The sequence below is a fragment of the Rhinolophus sinicus genome, linkage group LG10, assembly GCF_036562045.2.
Source record: "Rhinolophus sinicus isolate RSC01 linkage group LG10, ASM3656204v1, whole genome shotgun sequence".
NCBI lineage: Eukaryota > Metazoa > Chordata > Mammalia > Chiroptera > Rhinolophidae > Rhinolophus > Rhinolophus sinicus.
The window spans coordinates 35,514,705-35,533,844 of record NC_133759.1 but is presented as its reverse complement, the minus strand read 5'-3'; the positions used below and the strand labels follow the sequence as shown (position 1 = coordinate 35,533,844).

Below are 19,140 nucleotides of genomic sequence, written 5' to 3'. Positions count from 1 at the left end.
TTGTGACACCACACAAACATTTGAAATGGTCTTTTTAATTTTAGTCATTCTAATATGCATGTAGTAGTATCTCATTGTGTTTCTAATTTCCATTTCCCTAATGGTAAAAAGCATCCATTGGAATATTTGTCACCCATTTATCATTTTTTGGTAAATTGTTCCAATATTTTCCTTCATTTAAAAAATAATGAAGTGTTTCCTTTCTTATTTTTGAGGTTTGAGAGGTATATATACATTCTTACAAGTTCTCTAAGTGATTTGCAAGTATTTTCTCTGTCTATGACTTGTCTTTTCATTCTCTCAATAGTGCCTTTTACAGAGAAAAAAGATGAAATCCAATTAATCTTTTGTTGTTTTTGTTTTATGGATGATGCTTTTGGTGTCATATATAAGAGCTCTTTGCTTAACCCAAGATGGCAAATATTTCTTCACACTTGTTATCTTCCATTTTTGTGATTATAGCCATCCTAACGGGTGCAGTTGTTGTAACTTTTTTTTTAATCTGCATTTCTCTGATGACTAATGATGTTGAACATCTTTTTATGTGTGTGTTGGTCAATTATGTATCTTCTTTAGAGAAGTGTCTATTGAAGTTCTTTGACCGTTTTTTGTATTTTTTGTCTTGTTATTGTGGGTGGGGCTGTAAGAATATATGTTCTGGGTAGTAGATTCTAGCCAGACACATGATATGCAAATATTTTCTCCCATTTCTTGAATTTCCTTTTCTCTCTGTTGATAGGGTCATTTGATATACACTCCTTAAGGTGTTGATATACAAGTTTTTGATTTTGATGAAAGAAGTCCAATATACCTATGCTATTGCTGCCATGTCCAGGAAATCAGTGCCCAGAACTCATGCCATGAAGCTTTTGTCTTTTTTCCCCCCCTCTCTTCGTTTTATGTTTTTATGATTTTATCTCTCTTAGGTTTTTAAAAAAATCCATTTTGAGTATATTGTGTAAGGTCAAGGTCCAACCAACTTCATTGTTTTGCATGTGAATGTCCACTTTTCCCAGCACCAATTGTTGAAAGAACTGTCCTTGCCCCTGTGCATGCTCTTGATACCCTTGTCAAAATTCATTTGACCACATATGTGAGGGTTTATTTGTAGGCTCTTTATTCCATTGACCTATGTGTTTGTCTTTATGCCAGTACCACACTCGTTTGATTACTGTTGCATTGTGGTAAATTTTAAAATCAGGAAGTGTGAGATCTCCAACTTTGGTCCTCTTTTTCAAGGTTGTTTTGGCTTGTAAGGGCCCCTTCCATGAGATTCCGTAAGAATTTCGGATGGAATTTTCTGTTTCTGCAAAGAAGTAATCTGGATTTTGATAGTGATTACATTGAATCAGATTGTTTTGGATAGTATTGACATCTTAACCATAAGTCTTCCAATCCATGAACACAGTATCTTTCCATTTATTGGTGTCTTTCATTTCTTTCAGCAGTGTTTTGTAGTTTTCAATATATAAGTTTCATTTTGATTAAGTTATTTTTAAATACTGTATTCTTTTTGATGCTATTGTAAATGGAATTTTCCTCTTCATTTCCTTTTTCGCTTATTGTTACTGTGCAAAAACAATTGATTTTTGTGTGTCCATTTTGTATCCTCTAGCACTGATAAATTTGTTCTAATAAACACAATTGATATTTGTATGTTATCTTGCACCCTGCAATATTTCTCTACTAGTATTTTGTTGTTGATTCTTTGAAATTTTCTATCTATAAAGTATTATGACATCTGTGAATAGATATAGTTTTATTTCTTTTCCTATTTGGATGCAATTTATGTCTCTTTTTTGCCTAATTGCTCTCAGTGGAACATATAATACTTTGTTGAAAGCTATGGTGAAAATGGACATTATTGTCTTTTTCCTGATTTTAAGGGGAAAGCTTTTATTTCAGTCTTTCACCATTGAGTATAAAGTTACCTATGTGTTTTTCATGAATGCCCTTTATCATATTAAGAAAATTCCCTTCTATTCCTAGTTTTTTGAATGTTCTTACCATGAAAGAGTGTTTTGGCTCTTTGGTGTCCCTTGAGATTTTGTCAAATGCTTTTTGTCATAATTTGAGATGATCATGTGGTTAATTTTTCCTTTCTATTAATGTATCACATTACATTGATTTTCCTAATGTTGAACCACTTTTGGATTCCTGGGATAAATTTCATTTGCCCATGGTATATATTACATTTAACATGTAGTTGGATTCTGTTTGCTAGTTGTTTTTGAGGAATTTTGTGATTATATTTATAAGGGAAATTGGTCTGTAGTTTTTTTTATGTTGTCTTTGTCTGACTTTTGTAAAAAGAAATGCTCGTCTCATAGATTCTGAGTTATGTAATCTTTTCTTCCTTGTATAATTTTTTGGAACAATTTGAGAAAGATTTGTGTTATTTCTTTAAATGTCTGTAGAAATCACCAGTGAAGCCGTTTGGTTCTGGACTTTATTGTTGGGAGATTTTTGATTCAGTCTCTTTACATGTTGCATGTCTGTTCAGATATCTGTTTTTTTTTGAGCCAGTTTTGGCAATTTGTACATTTCTAGAATTTGTCCATTTAATGTAGGTTGTGGAATTTATTGGCACATAATTGTCCATTCTGTTCTTATAGTCTTTTTATTTCTGTAAGGTCAATAGTAATGTTCCTACCTTCATTTATGATTAAAGTTATTTGCATCTTCTCTCTTTTTTACTTAATCTATCTAAAAGCTTGTCAATTTTGTTATCTTTTCAAAGAACCAATTTCTGATCTCAATTTTTTCTTTTTCTAGTCTCTATTTTGTTCTATTCTGATTTCTATTATTGGCCCTTTTTTGGGCTGCCTTTAGGTTTAGTTTGCTCTTCTCTTTCTCACTCCTTAAGGTGTAGAGTTATGTTACTGAATTAAGATCTTTCTATTTTTTTAAAAATGTAGATGTTTACAGCTATCTCTGAACACTGCTTTTGCTGCATCTTATAAATTTTGGTACATATGTAGTGTTTTGTTTTCATTTATCTAAAAGTATTCTAATTTCTCTTAATGATTTTTTTTTACTCATTTGTTATTTCAGAGTTTTTTGTGTAATTTCCACATATGTGTGAATTTCTAGTTTTTCTCTTGTTACTGATTTCTACACTCAAAGTCAAAGAAGATGCTTTCTATGATTTCAGTCTTTTAAAATTTATTGAGACTTATTTGTGGCCTAGTCAGCTATCCTGGAGAATATTGTATGTGTACTTAAGGAGAACGTATATTCTCTTGTTGGGTAGAATGTTCTAAACATGTCTGTTAGGTCTAGGTGTTTATGGTGTTGTTCAAGTCCTCTTTTTCTTTACTTATTTTCTGTCTAGATCTTCTGTGTTTTATTGAAAGTACTATTATTGTAACACTGTCTTTCTCCTTTCAATTGTGTCAACGTTTGTATATTTTGGGACTCTGGTGTTTGGTGTATATATCTTTATGATTGTTACAAGTTCCTGATGAATTAACCATTTTAAACCAGTGCATTCCTCTTTGTCTCTTGTAAGTTTTGACTTAAAATTTATTTTGTCTGCTATTAGCATAAGCATTCCAGCTTTCTTTAGGTTATTATTATATTTGCTAGTAAATATATTACTAGAATATATTTTTGCCTGTTCTTATTTTCAACCTAATTGTGTCTTTAAATCTAAAATGAATCTCTTGTAGATGGCATATAATTGGATGAGTTTTTAAAAATCCATTGTGTCAGTCTGTCTCTTAACTAATAAATTTAATATATTCGATTTAAGGTGATTACTGATAAGGAAGGACTTTTGCCATTTAATTATTTGTCTTCTATGTCTTATATTTTCTTGGTTGCTCAGTTGCTTCAACTGAGAAGACAACAACTCATTTGTCTTCTTTTGCACTTCTTTTTTTTCTAGTGAACTGTTTTCATTTTCTGTATAGAGCAGTTTCTCAGTATCCTTGGGATTGGATCCAAGATCCCCTGTGAATTCCCAACTGTAGATTGAAAATACTGTTTTCGACCCACAATTGATTGAATCCAAGGATGCAAAACCTGCAGATAAGATGGGCCGACTAGATTTTAAATTTATTTTCTTAGTAATTACCATGGTGATCACAATTAATGTCCTAAATTTATACTAATCTCATTTGAATTTATAGTAACAGTTTTGATAATTTAAAATTCTGTTCCTATCTCCATCCCTCTTCCTTATGTTATTGTGATAAATTACATCTTTATGCAGTGTGTATCCCTTAACATACCTAGGTATATAATTGCTGTTTTATGTGTTTGTCTTTTAAATCATATAGGAAGCAAGACTAATACCACAAACATATAGGAAACCAAAAATAACGCTAATATTGGCTTCTCTGTTTAACCTGTGTAGTTACTTTTACTAGTGTTCTTTATTCTTCATATGGCTTTTAAGTTACTGTCTATCGTGCTTTCATTTTTGGGTGGAGGACTCTCTAGCATTTTATTGTGGGGTAGGGCAGGTCTATCAACAGTCTTCCTCAATTTTCGTTTTTCTAGGAATGTCTTAATTTCTCTGCCATTTTTGAGTGATTGTTTGCTGGATATGGAATTCTTGCTTGACAGTTTTCTTTCAGCACTTAAGCTATGCCACCCTACTGACTTCTGGCTTACGTGGCTTAGAAGAGAAATTGGCTTGTTAGTTTTACTGGGGTTACTTGTATGTGACAATCCATTTCATCTTTTCTTCTTTCAAGATTCTCTCATTTTCTTTGGCTCTTTATAGTTTGATTATGGTTTGTGTCTGTATGAATCTCTTTTGAGTTTGTCCTCCTTGGACTTTGTTGACCTTGACTTTGTAGATGTCTATATTTCATGAAAATTGGGAAATTTTCTGCCATTATTATATGATAGATACAGATGTTGTTTCTCCCCGTCTCTCCATCTACTGGAAGTCTCTCTTCTTCTAGAACCCTAAGTCCTGTGTCTGGGCTTACTCAGAGATGACTTCTGTCAAATTCTTTTTTGCTTGTTAATGGACCATACTTTCTTGTTTCTTTGTATGCCTTTTGATTTTGTTGTTGTTGTTCTTTAAAACTGGACATTTTGAATATTATAATGTAACTCTGGACGCTGATTCTTCTCTCCTTTCTAGAGTTTAACTGTTGTTACCTTTGAGGGCTGCAGTCATGTGTTTAGTGACTTTTCCAAACCATTTTTTGCAAGGACTGTAATCCTTGTCATGTGTGTGACACATTTTGTTATCCTGGTGATCTGCCGGGATTTTACAAAGTTCCTGAATCAAAGAGAATTAAAAGGAAAAAATGTAATCTCTTAGTGTTTGCATACTGTTACTTAGCTGAAGTATTTCTTCAAAGGTTAGCTAACCTGCCTACAGCTCTTCTTTAATCTTCACTTTGTGATTGCACAGAGCCCTAAGATCAGCTAGAGTTGCGAGCCTATGCTCCTCTCAGCTCTTTCTAGGTATACATCCAGTTGTGGGCTTGCATGTAGCACTCTGGATTTCCTGGTGTATGCAGTAGCCATTTATATTCCCTACAGTATCTTCCTCTTCAGCCTCCTTATTGTGAGGATTTTCATGTTGTTTGCTGTTTGTGCACCCACCGTCTCTTGTCCCAGGCAGCTACTTGCAATGTATGTTTTTAAATTCTTTTGAAAGATGACACCTGGGAAGCCATTCAAAACTCACAGCCACAATATTTGAGAAGAAGATCCATGTTTTTCTCTGGCATTAGCACCAGCAAGCTGTACCAGGAATTTGGTTGGCTGTACCTATGAGCACCATTGAGCTGGGGGAGGGGACATGGTAGACAGGTAATCAAAATGTCTACGGTGCTTTCTTAGAAAATTTAACAGACTCTTAGTTAAGCACTTCTTTCTTTGCTGTTTTTATTAGATCCCAGATATCTGTGAAAGGTGATATTGTCTTTTTTTTTTCCCCCCAGCCTAACAGTTCCTTCACTGAGGGGCTTATTCTTGGAGCTTCTCCATTTTCCATGATATCACTCCTTTGATTTTTGAAAGATTGTCGTCATTGGATATATAGTAATTACAGGGTTCACTTTTTTTTCTCTCTCTGCACTTAAAGGATGTTATTCTACGTGTTTTAGTTTACATAGTTACCAACAAAAAGGTGTGATGTAATTTTATCTTTTTTTTTTTTCTATATGTGAGGAATTTTATTTCTTGAGCTCCCTTTTGAGTTTTCTCTTCAACTTTGGGCTTTAGTAATATTTACATTTTAGAGTGTTCTGCTTAGGAATTCTCTTAATCTTCCATCTGTGTTTTAATATTTTAAATTATGTTTGGAAAGTTTTCTGTTATCTCATCAAATACTTATTCCGCTCTGTACTTTTTCTTTGTTTTTGGAATTCCAGTTGTACCTATGTTAGTCCATTTGATATTGTATCGTGGCTTGTCTTGGATGTTCTGTTTTGTCACACTTCCTCTGCTACTTTTTTTTTTTAAATAGAGTTTTTATTTTTTAAGGAAGTTTTAGGTTCACAACAGAATTGATCAGAAGCTAGAGAGATCCCTTCTCTACCTCCTGTTCCCATATACATACGCCCCCGCTACTATCAAATTGCCTGCACCAGAGCGGTACATGTGTTACAGTCATCCAGAGTTCATAGTTTACATGAGGGTGTACGCTTGATGTTGTACATTCTGTGGCTTTTTAACAAATGTACGATATGTATCTATATCCACCATTGTAGTATACAGAATAGTTTCACTGCCCTAAAGATCCTCTGTGCCCAACTAATCCCTCCTACCCCCAACCATTCATCCTTTTGTTGTCTCCATAGTCTTGTGTTTTCCAGAATGCCGTGAAATTGGAATAATTCAGTTTGTAACAGTTTCAGATTTGCTTCTTTTACTTAGTAATATGCATTTGAGCTTCCTCCATGTCTTTTCATAACTTGATAACTTCTTTTTGGTGCCAAATAATATTCTATTGTCTGCATGTACCATGGTTTATCTATTTACCTCCTGAAGGACATCTTGGTTGCTTCCATGATTTGGCAATTTTGAAGACAGCTGCTATAAATATCTGTGTGCAGGCTTTTGAATGGACATAAGTTTTCCGTTCATTTGGGTAAATACCAAGGAGTGTGATTTCTGGTAGTATTGATTGACTATAGTCTCCAAAGTCAGGAATATTAACTTTATTTTAAAATAATTTTTCTTTTCAAAGGACCTAAATAGACACTTTTCCAAAGAAGACATGCAAATGACCAACAGGTACATGAAAAGTTGTTCAACATCACTAATCGTCAGGGAAATGCAAATCAAAACCACACTGAGTTATCACCTCACACCCAATAGGATATCCATTATAAAAAACACAACAGATAAATGCTTGTGAGGATGTGGAGAAAGGAAACCCTTGTACACAGTTGGTAAGAATGTAAATTGGTACAGTCTCTCTGGAAAGCAGTATGGAGGTTTCTCAAATAAAAGTAAAACTACCATATGTGATTTAGCAATCCCATTTCTGGATATGTTTTCAAAGGAAATAAAATATCCCAAAGAGATATCTATACGCGCACGTTCATAGCAGCATTATTCACAAATAGCTAAGGTATGGAAATCACTTATGTCTGTAAACAGATGAATAAATAAAGAAAACCTGGTGTTTTAACACACACGCACACACACACATACTGTTATTGTGTGTGAAAGAAAAGAAATTCTGTCATTTGATAACGTGGATGAACCTGGTGGACATCATGCTAAGTGAAAAAAGCCAGACAGAGAAAGACAAATACCAAATGGCATCACTTACATGTGGAATGTTAAAAGTGATACTCATAGAAACAGTAAAAAAGTGGTTGCTAGGGACTGGTGGGTGGGGAAATAGAGGTTGGTACAAATACACCAACTTTTGGTTATAGATGAATAGGGTCTGAGGATCTAACGTACAACATGGTGACTATAGTTGATAACCCTGTACTATATAATTGAAATTTGCTAAGAAAGTAGAACTTAAATGTTCTTACCAAAAAGTAAACATGGTTATGCTACCTCGGGGGTGGGGGAGCCCTGCAGAATGTACAGGTATGTCAGAAAATCACATTGTACACTTTAAATACCTTCTAGTTTTGTCAGTTATACCTCAATAAAGCTGAGACATTTTTTTTTTATTAACAGGATTGCCTTTGAGGTTATTTTTAAAGTTTTGAGTTGTACAGCACTTGCTTCTTTTGCTCCATTGTGGAAAGACCTCTCCAGCAATGATTACTTCAGAGTTACCAGTGTTACAGTAAGTATTGTAGTTTTCTTATTTTTTAAAAAATGTGTGTAATATTTTTTTATATCAAAATCGTCTCTTTAATGAGACACCTCAAATATGTTCTCTGCTAGTCAGGCAATATGTTTGAATTCAAAGAACTTTTAAAGTGTATAATTACCATATTCATTCATGGCCCTTGGTTTTGTAATGTCAGTATGCTGTGTGGTATTGAACGGAAAACCTTACTGTTCTATGTCAGGGGTCAGCAAACTATATAACTCATGGGCCAAATCTGGTATGCTACCTGTTTTTGTAAATAAAATGTTGCTGGAACAGAGCCACATTTCTTCTTTTGTGGATTGTTTATGATTGCTCTTGTGCTACAAGTTGTGATAGAGGGTAGATTGACTGCAAAGTATATATATTTTGTTTGGCCATTTACAGAAAAAGTTTGTGGACCCCTATTCTGTATCATACAATTTCTCTAACATACCTACCTCCTCCCCCCTTGTTTTCCCTGAGATAGAGATCATCGAGCCATTGTGGTTGCAGAAGTAATATGAAAGACATACCAGTTGGCATTTCTGGTGGTATTTCATCAGATTTGTTGGAGCTGTAGAACTGACCTAGAACTGGGTCTTATTTTTGGGTTTTCTGCAAAATGTGATTGGTGTAATGGCTGATACTTTTTTTTAATAGGTTTCATAAATATGTAAATCAGGAATTTGCATACTATGATCCTGTATGGTAACAGTTTAGGTATAATGAAAGTGATTAACAGTTTACCCAATTACATGTTTTTACTGTCCCAGTTCATTTATATGCTTCTTTTCCAAGAGACTGTAGTTGGCTTCCAATTCGTCTCTGGCTTTCTTTTTTTCCTCCGGAGCTCTAAGACAAAAACGTTGTGCAAACTACTTTGCTTGCTTGAAAAACCATTAAGACCTACCATCTTTTACCCCAAATATAGGAGATACAATTTAAGCATTTTCTAGTTACTTACCTCAAGCCTCTTTATTAGTCCTTAAGTTGTACATAATATTGAGTTTGGAGTTCTCCGCATAGTATTTTCTTTCTTTTTTTTCTTTTCTTTTTTGTGTGGGGGAGGGTACTTTTGTTTGTCTTCATCCTGCCTGCAGTCGTGCCTACATATCTCTGCCTTTACCTGGAGAACTCACTTGTCCTTCACATCTTAGCTGAAGTATCATGCAATGTTCCTCTTACCCCTCAAAGTTGGGGTAGGTTCCCTTCTGTGGTCCTGTAGTGCTCTTTGATTTCTTCGTAGCATCATAGTTAACGTAGTATTTATTTTATAGCCCTTTCTTACTGTTTCTGCCTAAACTGTGTACCTTTGTGCCTGGTTTTTGTATGGCTAGCTCCTTTGTATGGCTTCTCCTCCTGGTTATTAGATAGGTCTTTAGTAAATATTTCTTTCATTAAATATGAAACATTGGTTGTATATAAATTATCTAAAGAGAGATAGTATTGACAGTAGTATTTAATGTTTTGTAACTGAATGTTTTTTTCATAAAAATGTAAACCTATAATATGTAATATGACTGGGGGATTGGATAGTGGTAATCTGCAAGGTAGGTAAATGAACTTTGTTCTCAGTCTGCCAGCTAGAGATTGTATTCTTGGTTAAATTAAAATCTAGCTAGCATTTATTGAGGACATACAATTTTCTGAAGGTTTTACCATATGCATTAATAATGTATATTGTTTTGATCCATCCATCCATCCGTCCGTCCGTCCGTCCATCCCTCCATCTATCCATCTAGTGTTTGCATTGTAGAAGAAGGGAAACATACAAGGTCTGACAATTGAGTTCACGAACTTGTTGCAACGATATTGCTAACCTTTTTTGATATCAGAGCAATTATTCATTATGAATTTGTACCAACTGGTCAAAGAGTTAACCAAGTTTACTATTTGGAACTGCTGAAAAGTCTGTGTGAAAAAGACTAAAATGACCTGAACTTTTCGCCAACAATGCATGGCTCTTGCATCACGACAGTGCACCAGCTCACACGGCACTGTCTGTGAGGGAGTTTTTAGCCAGTAAACAAATAACTGTATTGGAACACCTTCCCTACTCACCTGATCTGGCCCCCAATGACTTCTTTCTTTACCTAAAGATAAAGGAAATATTGAAAGGAACAGATTTTGATGATATTCAGGACATCAAGAGTAAGACGACGACAGCTCTGATGGCCATTGTAGAAGAAGAGTTCCCAAATTGCTTTGAAGGGTGGACTGAGCGTTGTCATAGGTGAATAGCTCCCCAAGGGGAGTACTTGGAAGGTGACTGTAGTGATACTCAGCAATGAGGTATGTAGCACTTTTCTAGGATGAGTTTGTGAGCTTAATTGTCCTACCTCATATGTCTCTTAGTATCTGTAAACTTCAGTTTCTATCATTTGTAAAGTGAAGTTCATGTACTAGAAATTAATCACTACAGTGTCCTCAAAAACAAACAAATCTTTCGATCTAGCGATTCTTAATGTTTAATTCAATATTGATTTTTCTAATGCAGACACTAGAAAGGTCACTCTAGTGAGTGACCTCATTAATTCTTGGCTTACTTAGCTTGGCTTACTTAGATATTAGAATTAGCAATGAATTTGTACTGTTTACTATTAGTCATTGTCAAGTATTATCAATTACCGTATATTTATATATTCCACCATGTATAGTATCAGAAAGTATCCTAGGTTCTAGGAAGAAAGAACATGTAGAAGAGACTCAGTTCTTGTTGCCATGAAGGTTATATAGGTATTAATCAAATAATTACAAATATATAGCTCTAAACTGCCTTTGGTGCTATGAAGGTAAATTAGAAGATTTTATGAAAATTTTAACACATACCTTGATTTAGTCTACTTTTCTCAGGAAGAGATAGTTGAGCTTAGTCTGAAGTGGAGGGAGTCTTTTGGGGAAGAAGAAAGGATCGAGGTGTTAATTTCAGACTGAAGGAATGGCATGTGCAAAGACCCCGAACAAGAAAGAATCATGGTATGTTCGAGGGACTGAAATAAAGCTGTTTTTATTTTTTGAGGGTTGGGGATAGAGAGTGGCATGAAATAAAGTTTGTGAATAGGGTGGGGCTATGTCATACAGGAACCTGCTAAAATCATATTAAGAATTTGAGCTTTTCTTTCTAGGAGCTGTAGGAAGCCACTGTAGGATTTTAAGCATGGGAAAGGCATAAGACATATACTTAGAAAATCACTCTTAGTGCATTATAGTGATTAGATTGGAAGGGGCAGTAGTAGAAGCAAAAAGACATTATGAGGAAGACGTTGCAATATCCAGGCCAACGATGATGACAACTTGAACTAAAGTGATTACAGTGGAAATGGAGAGGGAAAGACAGAATTTAGAGAGTTTTAGGGAATAAAGAAACCATTTTTATAAGAGTTGACCTGATTCTTCCATTCTCTTAATTAATGTCCAGGAGTCTTATAAATGTGAACATTAGCCATTTATAGGGTTTGTATAGAGCAATTGGTCAAAGTTTGAAATTTCATATCCTTTGACAACCCGCATTCTACTGTGTCTATCCACGTTTGTTGATATGTAATAAGAGTTAATGTCCAAGGACAGGTGTTTCAGATCTGTTTGTAAATAGTGCAGATAGAGACAATGTAAGTGCTCAACAGGAAAGCAGTTAAATAAATTTCATACATATTATGGAGTACCATTCAAGAATCTTACCGTGTTTTCCTGAAAATAAGACCTAGCTGGACAATCAGCTCTAATGCATCTTTTGGACCAAAAATTAATATAAGACCCAGTATCATATTGTATTTATTATATTTGTTACATTATATTTATTATATTAGACCTGGTATTATATTATACCCAGTCTTATAGAAGACCCAGTCTTATATTATAGTAAAATAGGACCGTGTCTTATAGTAAAATAAGACCGGGTCTTATATTAATTTTTTCTCCATAAGACGCATTAGAGTTGATTGTTCGGCTAGGTCTTATTTTTGGGGAAACACGGTATGTATTTGTATGGAAAATTCCTGTTAATTAACACGTTGCGTACGGCGGTGTTTAAATCCCTCGTGAAGATTCTCGTGATCCGTACGCAACGTGTTAAAAATATTTTAAATTGAAATATAGATATTGTTTTGTATTTATGTATATATGTAAAAACAAATATTTATGGAAAGGTATTGAGCAAACTTGTAATTTTTTTTGCAAATTGGAATTCAGAGTTAGGATGTGATGAAGTGAAACTCTTCCTTATATTCTTGTCTTGACATTAAAAAACAAATTTATGTATTGTATGTTCTAATAAACAAACATGTATACTAATTGGAGTGTATTAGTTATTTGATGGTAATTGCTGTCACCTTTTAAGCTGGCTGCAGTTGGCAGAATTAGAAAAGCAGTTGTACTTTTTTCTTTTGTCACTAAACTCTTGTTCAAGGATGAATTAGTTTCACTAATGACCCACATATTACATGCTTGAACCAACCTGCTCCTGTAGTTGCCTAGAGATTTCTGTAAGGATCAGATGCACTAGTGGATTCTGTTACACAAGAGAAATATAAAACATAATATCGACGTTCTGGTGTCCTGACGTAGAGATAGAGAACTCAAGTTTACCTTGATATCAAAGTGGACTTTCCCGCTTTCTAGGTGTGTGACTATGGAGAAAATCTTTCTGTTTCCTTGTCGGGAAAATCGGGACAATAATATGTTTTCTTACAGGTTTTTGTACATGTTTATTATAGATAGTGTATATTAACTGGCACACAGTACATGCTAAACATAGTATTTTAACTGTAGTGAAGAGAAAAAGCAGTATGATTTATTCTTTAGTAGAGATGAGTAAAATCAACTAGATCAGGGATTGACAAATTACTGCTAGTGACCCAGATGCTTGTTTTTATAAATGTTGGACAACAGCCATATCCATTCATTTATGTATTGTCTCTGGCCGCGCACATGCTATGGTGCCAGAGTTCATTAGTAGCTATAGAGATCTTAAGACCCCCTCCAAGACTAAAATATGAACTGTGTCACACTTTAAAAAATGTTTGCTGATCTCTGAACTAGATAAATATTATTTATAGTTTTAGATAATAGATTACCCTTGAAAATTTGCAAGCAGGGAGGTAAAGTGACTTAAGAATGATAGTGGCAACAGTGTGTAGAATGAATTGGACAAGGGAATTAGTAGAAGCAGGGAGATGAGATTAATTCAGGGAGTGGTGATTATGGTAATAATCATGGAAAGAATGGGAGATAGAATTATTGTACTGATGACAACTCACTGGAATTTGTTAGCTGACAGCACAAGAAAAAGATTGATGTGATTCTAATAATTCGAGTAAGACAGAATAATTTATTAAGACAGTCATAAATTTTATAACAACTTAAAGCACACACATGTATTAACTTAATAAATCGGTTAAGTGGTATTGCCATGAGCAGAGGGCTAGAAATAAGTTGGTATTGGACTTAATTTTACATGTGGTATTTGGTGAATTTGAGGTAGCATTCAAAGAAGCATGTTCCACATGCACTTAATCTTGAGTTACACATGGTCAGGTCTAATGATAATATATAGTTATAGAGTTTAGTGAAGAAGTTCTTGTTCATGCTATCTATACCTTTTCAATGCCATGCTGGAGCCAGCTTGTACTGGCCTGGAGAGCTGAGTGTTAAATTTCCAGGAATTTTGTGACCCCAGTTAAGTACAACATAGCCATTATGAAAAGTTTAATTATACAAACTTAAATCATACGTAAAATACAAATAATAAGTATTCAAAATTCATCACTCCCTCATTACTTTACGTTATTTTCTGCTCTTGAGGTTTTTATTGACACCTATTGTAACTGTATGGGGAAATACTTTTTAGGGGTATACTACTACTGCTCAGTTTGGTGATGTCACTTTAGTACTTTGAAATTGGCTGTGGTGGGAATACTTACATTATGAAAATCACCAACATTGCAAATCAGGGCTCAGTTTATTGTTTTGTCAGTTGTAAGGTGTTGGAGAAATTGTTAATAATGCAGATTAAAAGTGGATCAGGTCTATAGCCATTACATTATGATAGCACAAATAATTAAGGAAGTATTTTTCAGCATTTGAGAACTATTATCCAGTTCAGTAAAGAGTTGCTCACACCATTGAACAATGAGTTAAGTTCCAACAGATGTCTTTGTCATTTCACTTGCATTCTATTAAAGTGAACAAAGGTGTCAACCATCTTTCATGTCAAAACTATTTGTTCATCAGTTGCAACGTTAGGTTATCTATGGATACAAGATTTTGGCAAAATTATGAGAATCAGTGAGCTATATGGAATTTACAATAAAAACTATTATATATTTTATTGTATAAATTATGTGCCACACATTTTTTATATCAGTAACATTTCTAATAACTCATGTGCATGTTTTTTTTTGAAGAGCCAGATGTTAAACATTTACCAGCACATCACTGACTTTCAATGTTTTATAAAATGAATAAAGTTCCTCCTAAACATTTATCTTTTAATATTAAAGAATTGGTCTTTTTGAGTTGTATTTTACACTTACATTTTGTACCGCAGCTGCCATCTCCACAGTCATTTCCTCCTTTTTATTTCTCTCAATGGGAGAATCATTTCACTCAGTGTTATGTGATATTAGACAGGGTATATAACATTTTTTGATTTGCTAAAGTACAAGTATAAACCACTTTCTAATTGGCTGTATAACAGGAGATAAGGAAAGTAGTGGAACAAGACTTCATTGTATTTATGAATTAATTTTCTCTCTAAAATATATCACATTTTCTAGGGATTCAACTAATGAAACTACTGCTCATTCTGATGCTGGCAGTGAACTTGAAGAAACAGAGGTCAAAGGAAAAAGAAAAAGGGGTCGTCCTGGCCGTCCTCCAGTATGTATTATGCTGTCTTCTTTGTTCCTATGATGGTTATCAAGTAATGGGGCTTGATATAAGCCATTTGTTAATTCTAGTACTGTTAATACTTTTTCTTTTAATTTTTGTGACACGTTAAAGATTCTTAGAACTTTTGCTTCATAAATTGTCTTGGCCATGATCAGTAAAAGGATGTTGATTATAGTATCTTTCTTGCTCTCCATGCTCCTCTTGTAAATCTATGGTGGTCCAAGTGAAAGCCTAGAGCTGATGAACATGGAATGAGGTGTAGTTAGTTATGAATTCCCTGCTTTTTAGATGCAACTCTGATTTCTTATGAGCTCCTAAGTGTGCACTTTGATAGTATTAATTTGGGATTTGGGGCCAGTCTCAGAATATAGTCCCAGTGATACATGATTGGGAAATTTTAGAAGAGCTCTAAGTTTCTTACTTTGAGGGTTATCTTTATATATGCTGAATACAGCAGTCATTTAATTTAAGGCAGCATAACCTCTCAGAGACAATACTTTGAATGTGCCAAAGAGTTACAGCTTGTATTATTATTATTTTTTTAATTGGGGAATATTGGAGACCAGTGTATTCTTCTTTTTTTTTAAATTGGGGACTATTGGGGAACAGTGTGTTTTTCCAGGGCCCATTAGCAACAAGTCGTTGTCCTTCAAACTAGTGCAGTGTGCAGCTCATCTCCAGGTCCAGTCACTGTTTTCAGTCTTAGTGTCAGGGGCTCAGCGCATCATTCCATGCAGGAATTGAACCGGCATCCTTGTTCAGAGCTCGCCCTCTAATCAGCTCAGCCATCTGGCTACCCCTCTGGCAGCTCAGCGGCAGCTCATTGTCTTCAGTCTAGTTGTGGAGGGTGCAGCTCACTGGCCCATGTGGGAATTGAACTGGCAACCCTGTTAAGAACTCGTACTCTAACCAGCTGAGCCATCGACCTGCCCCCAAGGCATGTACTATTCTATACTCAACTGTTATGATGTGATTTGCTGTTAGCAATCTTTTTTCTATTTTATAGATGTTCTTAATGGAATATTTCAGCCTTTTTTTTATAGGAGTGTTAATAGTATAATGAACTCTTCATATAACCATTACTCAGCTACAAGCAGTTACCAAGTTATGGTCAATTTTGTTTTACCTCTCTACCTCTTTTTTCCTTTTTATGTTATTTTGAAGGTCATCCTAGACATCATTCCATCTGTAAATATTTCAGATTGTATGTCTAAAAGATAGGGGCTTACTTTTTTTTTTTTAATATCATTGGTATATCCCAAGGTAATGATCTTCATTAACATCACCAAATAACCAATTTAAAATTCACAATCATTTCATAAATATTATTACTTTTAAAATACAGTTTGTTGGTTTGAATCATGATGCAAATAGGATCTACCTGTTGTAATTGATAGTTATGTTATTTAACCAGTTATATATATGTCCTTTGTACTGACTTAAGGCTTTTTTTATGTTAATTGCTGTTCCATCAGTATTTATCTGTTAGTGACAAATTTTAATTAGCTTCAGTGAAACTTCATACCGTTTACTTTTCCAGGAGAATCTTAAAAAAAGGAAAAAAGGAAAATGACTCTTCCATTTACTCTACACTTATGTCCTCCACCTTTATTTAAAGGGAAAAAATGTGGAGGAAAAGACATGCATTATGATCACGCTTTATAATATTAGGTTGGTGGAAAAGCAATCGCGCGTTTTGCAATTATTTTTAACCTTTAACCCGCGATTACTTTTGTACCAACCTAAGGCTTCCTAATTTGGTAGTACAGTATTTCTTACAAAAACATTTTGGGAAAAGTGAGAGTTACAGTTAGAAGAAGCTGGAGACGATTCTAGTTCCCCTTATTGCTATATAATTTTTCTGAGATGACAGGCAAATACATTGCTTTCTCTAAGACTTATTTATGGGTTATAGATGCAAAATTGGAAATAAAACTAAACTTGCTTGAGGGTAGGAGAATGAACTGCCTATATGAGAGCTTACTCGAGTTTGTTCTCCAGTTGAAAACTTTTTTTTTTAAATTAAAGTTTATTGGGGTGACATTGGTTAGTTAAGTTACATAGGTTTCAAGTGTACATTTCTGTAATACATCATCTATATACCACATTGTGTGTTCACCACCCAAAGTCAGTTCTCCTTCCGTCATCATATATGTGATCCCGTTTACCCTCATTTACCACCCTCCTCCCCCCTTATCCTCTGGTAACCACTAAACTATTGTCTGTGGCTATGATCTTTTGTTTCTTTATTTGTTTGACTTGTTCCTTTGTTGCTTTCTTAACAAGGTTCAGATTAAATGCTGTCTCCTTTACGAAAGCCTTTGTATGTTCATCCCATGTTTATAAGAATTGAAAAAAATGTTGACCAGGATAGGAAAGGATCATTCTAGAGACTTGTGTTAGACTTTAGTCCACATTTTCACATTCATTAATTTGTCTGTACTTCCACCTGACCGAGCCCCGTGTCTTGATCTTGGAAACAACACCACTTCTCTGGCCTTCTCTGGCACTGAGCTAATACTTTTTATGTCACTTCATCCTCACACCAGTACTATGAAATAGGTCTTACATGCAGTTTACAGAGAAGAAAACAAACAAAAAAAAAGTGGTAATTTTCCACAGATTTATTTGTTGTAGTATTATTCGTAATAGTAAAAGACCCTAACTCCCAAACTCTTTCTCTTAAGAATGCCAAAATAACAGGCTACTAATTAATATTGAGAGGTATAATTGTCAGAATGATCAGATATGAGTTATGCTTCAGTACCTGTTCTGCACATTGGACATTTTCTATCAACTGGCTCCATTTTGAACAATTTCCAAGTTTCTATTGATACACCCTTTGTTTAACTATTTTAGTACTGTTGATGCTTTTTAAGAGGACTTCATGGGTCTCTGGTTTTATTCATTTACTCAGTCAAATGAAAACATAGTATAAGCACTTTCTGTTACGGGCGGTATTCTTTTCCTTATTGCTAAGTTCTTAGGGGACATCTCGTTTTCGGTATTTTTCTTTGGTATACTATTATTTCGGAGACTTTTGTTTCTTAGCAAATCACCCTTATTTTGCAGTTGTTCTAATTTATACATGTTATTATTATAGCTCTCTACCCAAATAATTAATGCTATCTAAACAAACACTATATCATGTTTATGCTAACCCCATGATTGCATTAACAAACAGTGGACATCATTTTCTGTCTACACGGACTACCTTGGTGATTACATCCACTCTCTTGACTTTAAATACCATCTCTGAGGTTATGTAACTTAGATTTATGTCTTCAGCCTGGACTCCAAACTCATGATCAGTAAGCATTTAAAGATCTATACTGTGCTCAATCTATGCTAGAGCTACTGTGAATGTGGTCTGGCAGCCTGTTGTGGGGCCCAGTCTAGTGGCCTCGGATTCAAGGATAGGACTTCAATCCCTGGGGTAAACTGATAATGGTAGGACAGGACTATACCTCAAGAGGAACTGAATTACTGGCTAGATCACTCAGGCATTATTATCCTGAGAATTAAGGCAAAGACTCAGTTCTTAAGATGGGATGACCTCAGAACTGGACCAGCCAAACAAGTTTGAAATAGAAATAGAACATCATCCATTTCTTTCCTTTGAGAGCACCTTGGATCCTGTCCAAGAGTGGAATTACATCTATAGGTGGCCTGACCTATGTGGCCAGAAAAGCATATGGGAGGGAGCATGGCAAGTCACAAGTAATTAAAGAGTTATGTATGTATATTATTACCCTTTGAAATAACTGTCACAATTCTTAATTTTCTGGTCCCCTCTGCATCTCTGCCTATCCCCATGCCCCCCAAACATGTGATTTAAAGTGGGATAAGCATACTTATATGTCTTGAGAGAGTAATTATTCTCAGGACTGCAAAATTGCATCCTTTGGGTATAAGCTAAAGATTGAGTGTATCATGTTTTACTATGATCTTCCCTCTTTCTTATTTTATTAGGGACAGTCTTTCTGAACATTAGCTTTCTGGTTTGTCTTTCT

The 19,140-nt window shown here is 34.7% G+C and overlaps 1 protein-coding gene across 2 annotated transcripts in view; it reads left to right on the top strand.

Annotated features, from left to right (window-relative positions):
* STAG1 (STAG1 cohesin complex component) overlaps positions 1 to 19,140 on the top strand; it is a 354,251-nt gene that overhangs the window by 83,858 nt on the left and 251,253 nt on the right. For both annotated transcript variants that reach the window (XM_019747971.2, XM_019747962.2), the window contains exons 2-3: positions 8,119 to 8,230; positions 15,013 to 15,115. In XM_019747971.2, the coding sequence (XP_019603530.1) occupies positions 8,202 to 8,230; positions 15,013 to 15,115 (132 nt within the window). In that variant the 5' untranslated portion in view covers positions 8,119 to 8,201. The remainder of the gene's footprint in view (positions 1 to 8,118; positions 8,231 to 15,012; positions 15,116 to 19,140) is intronic.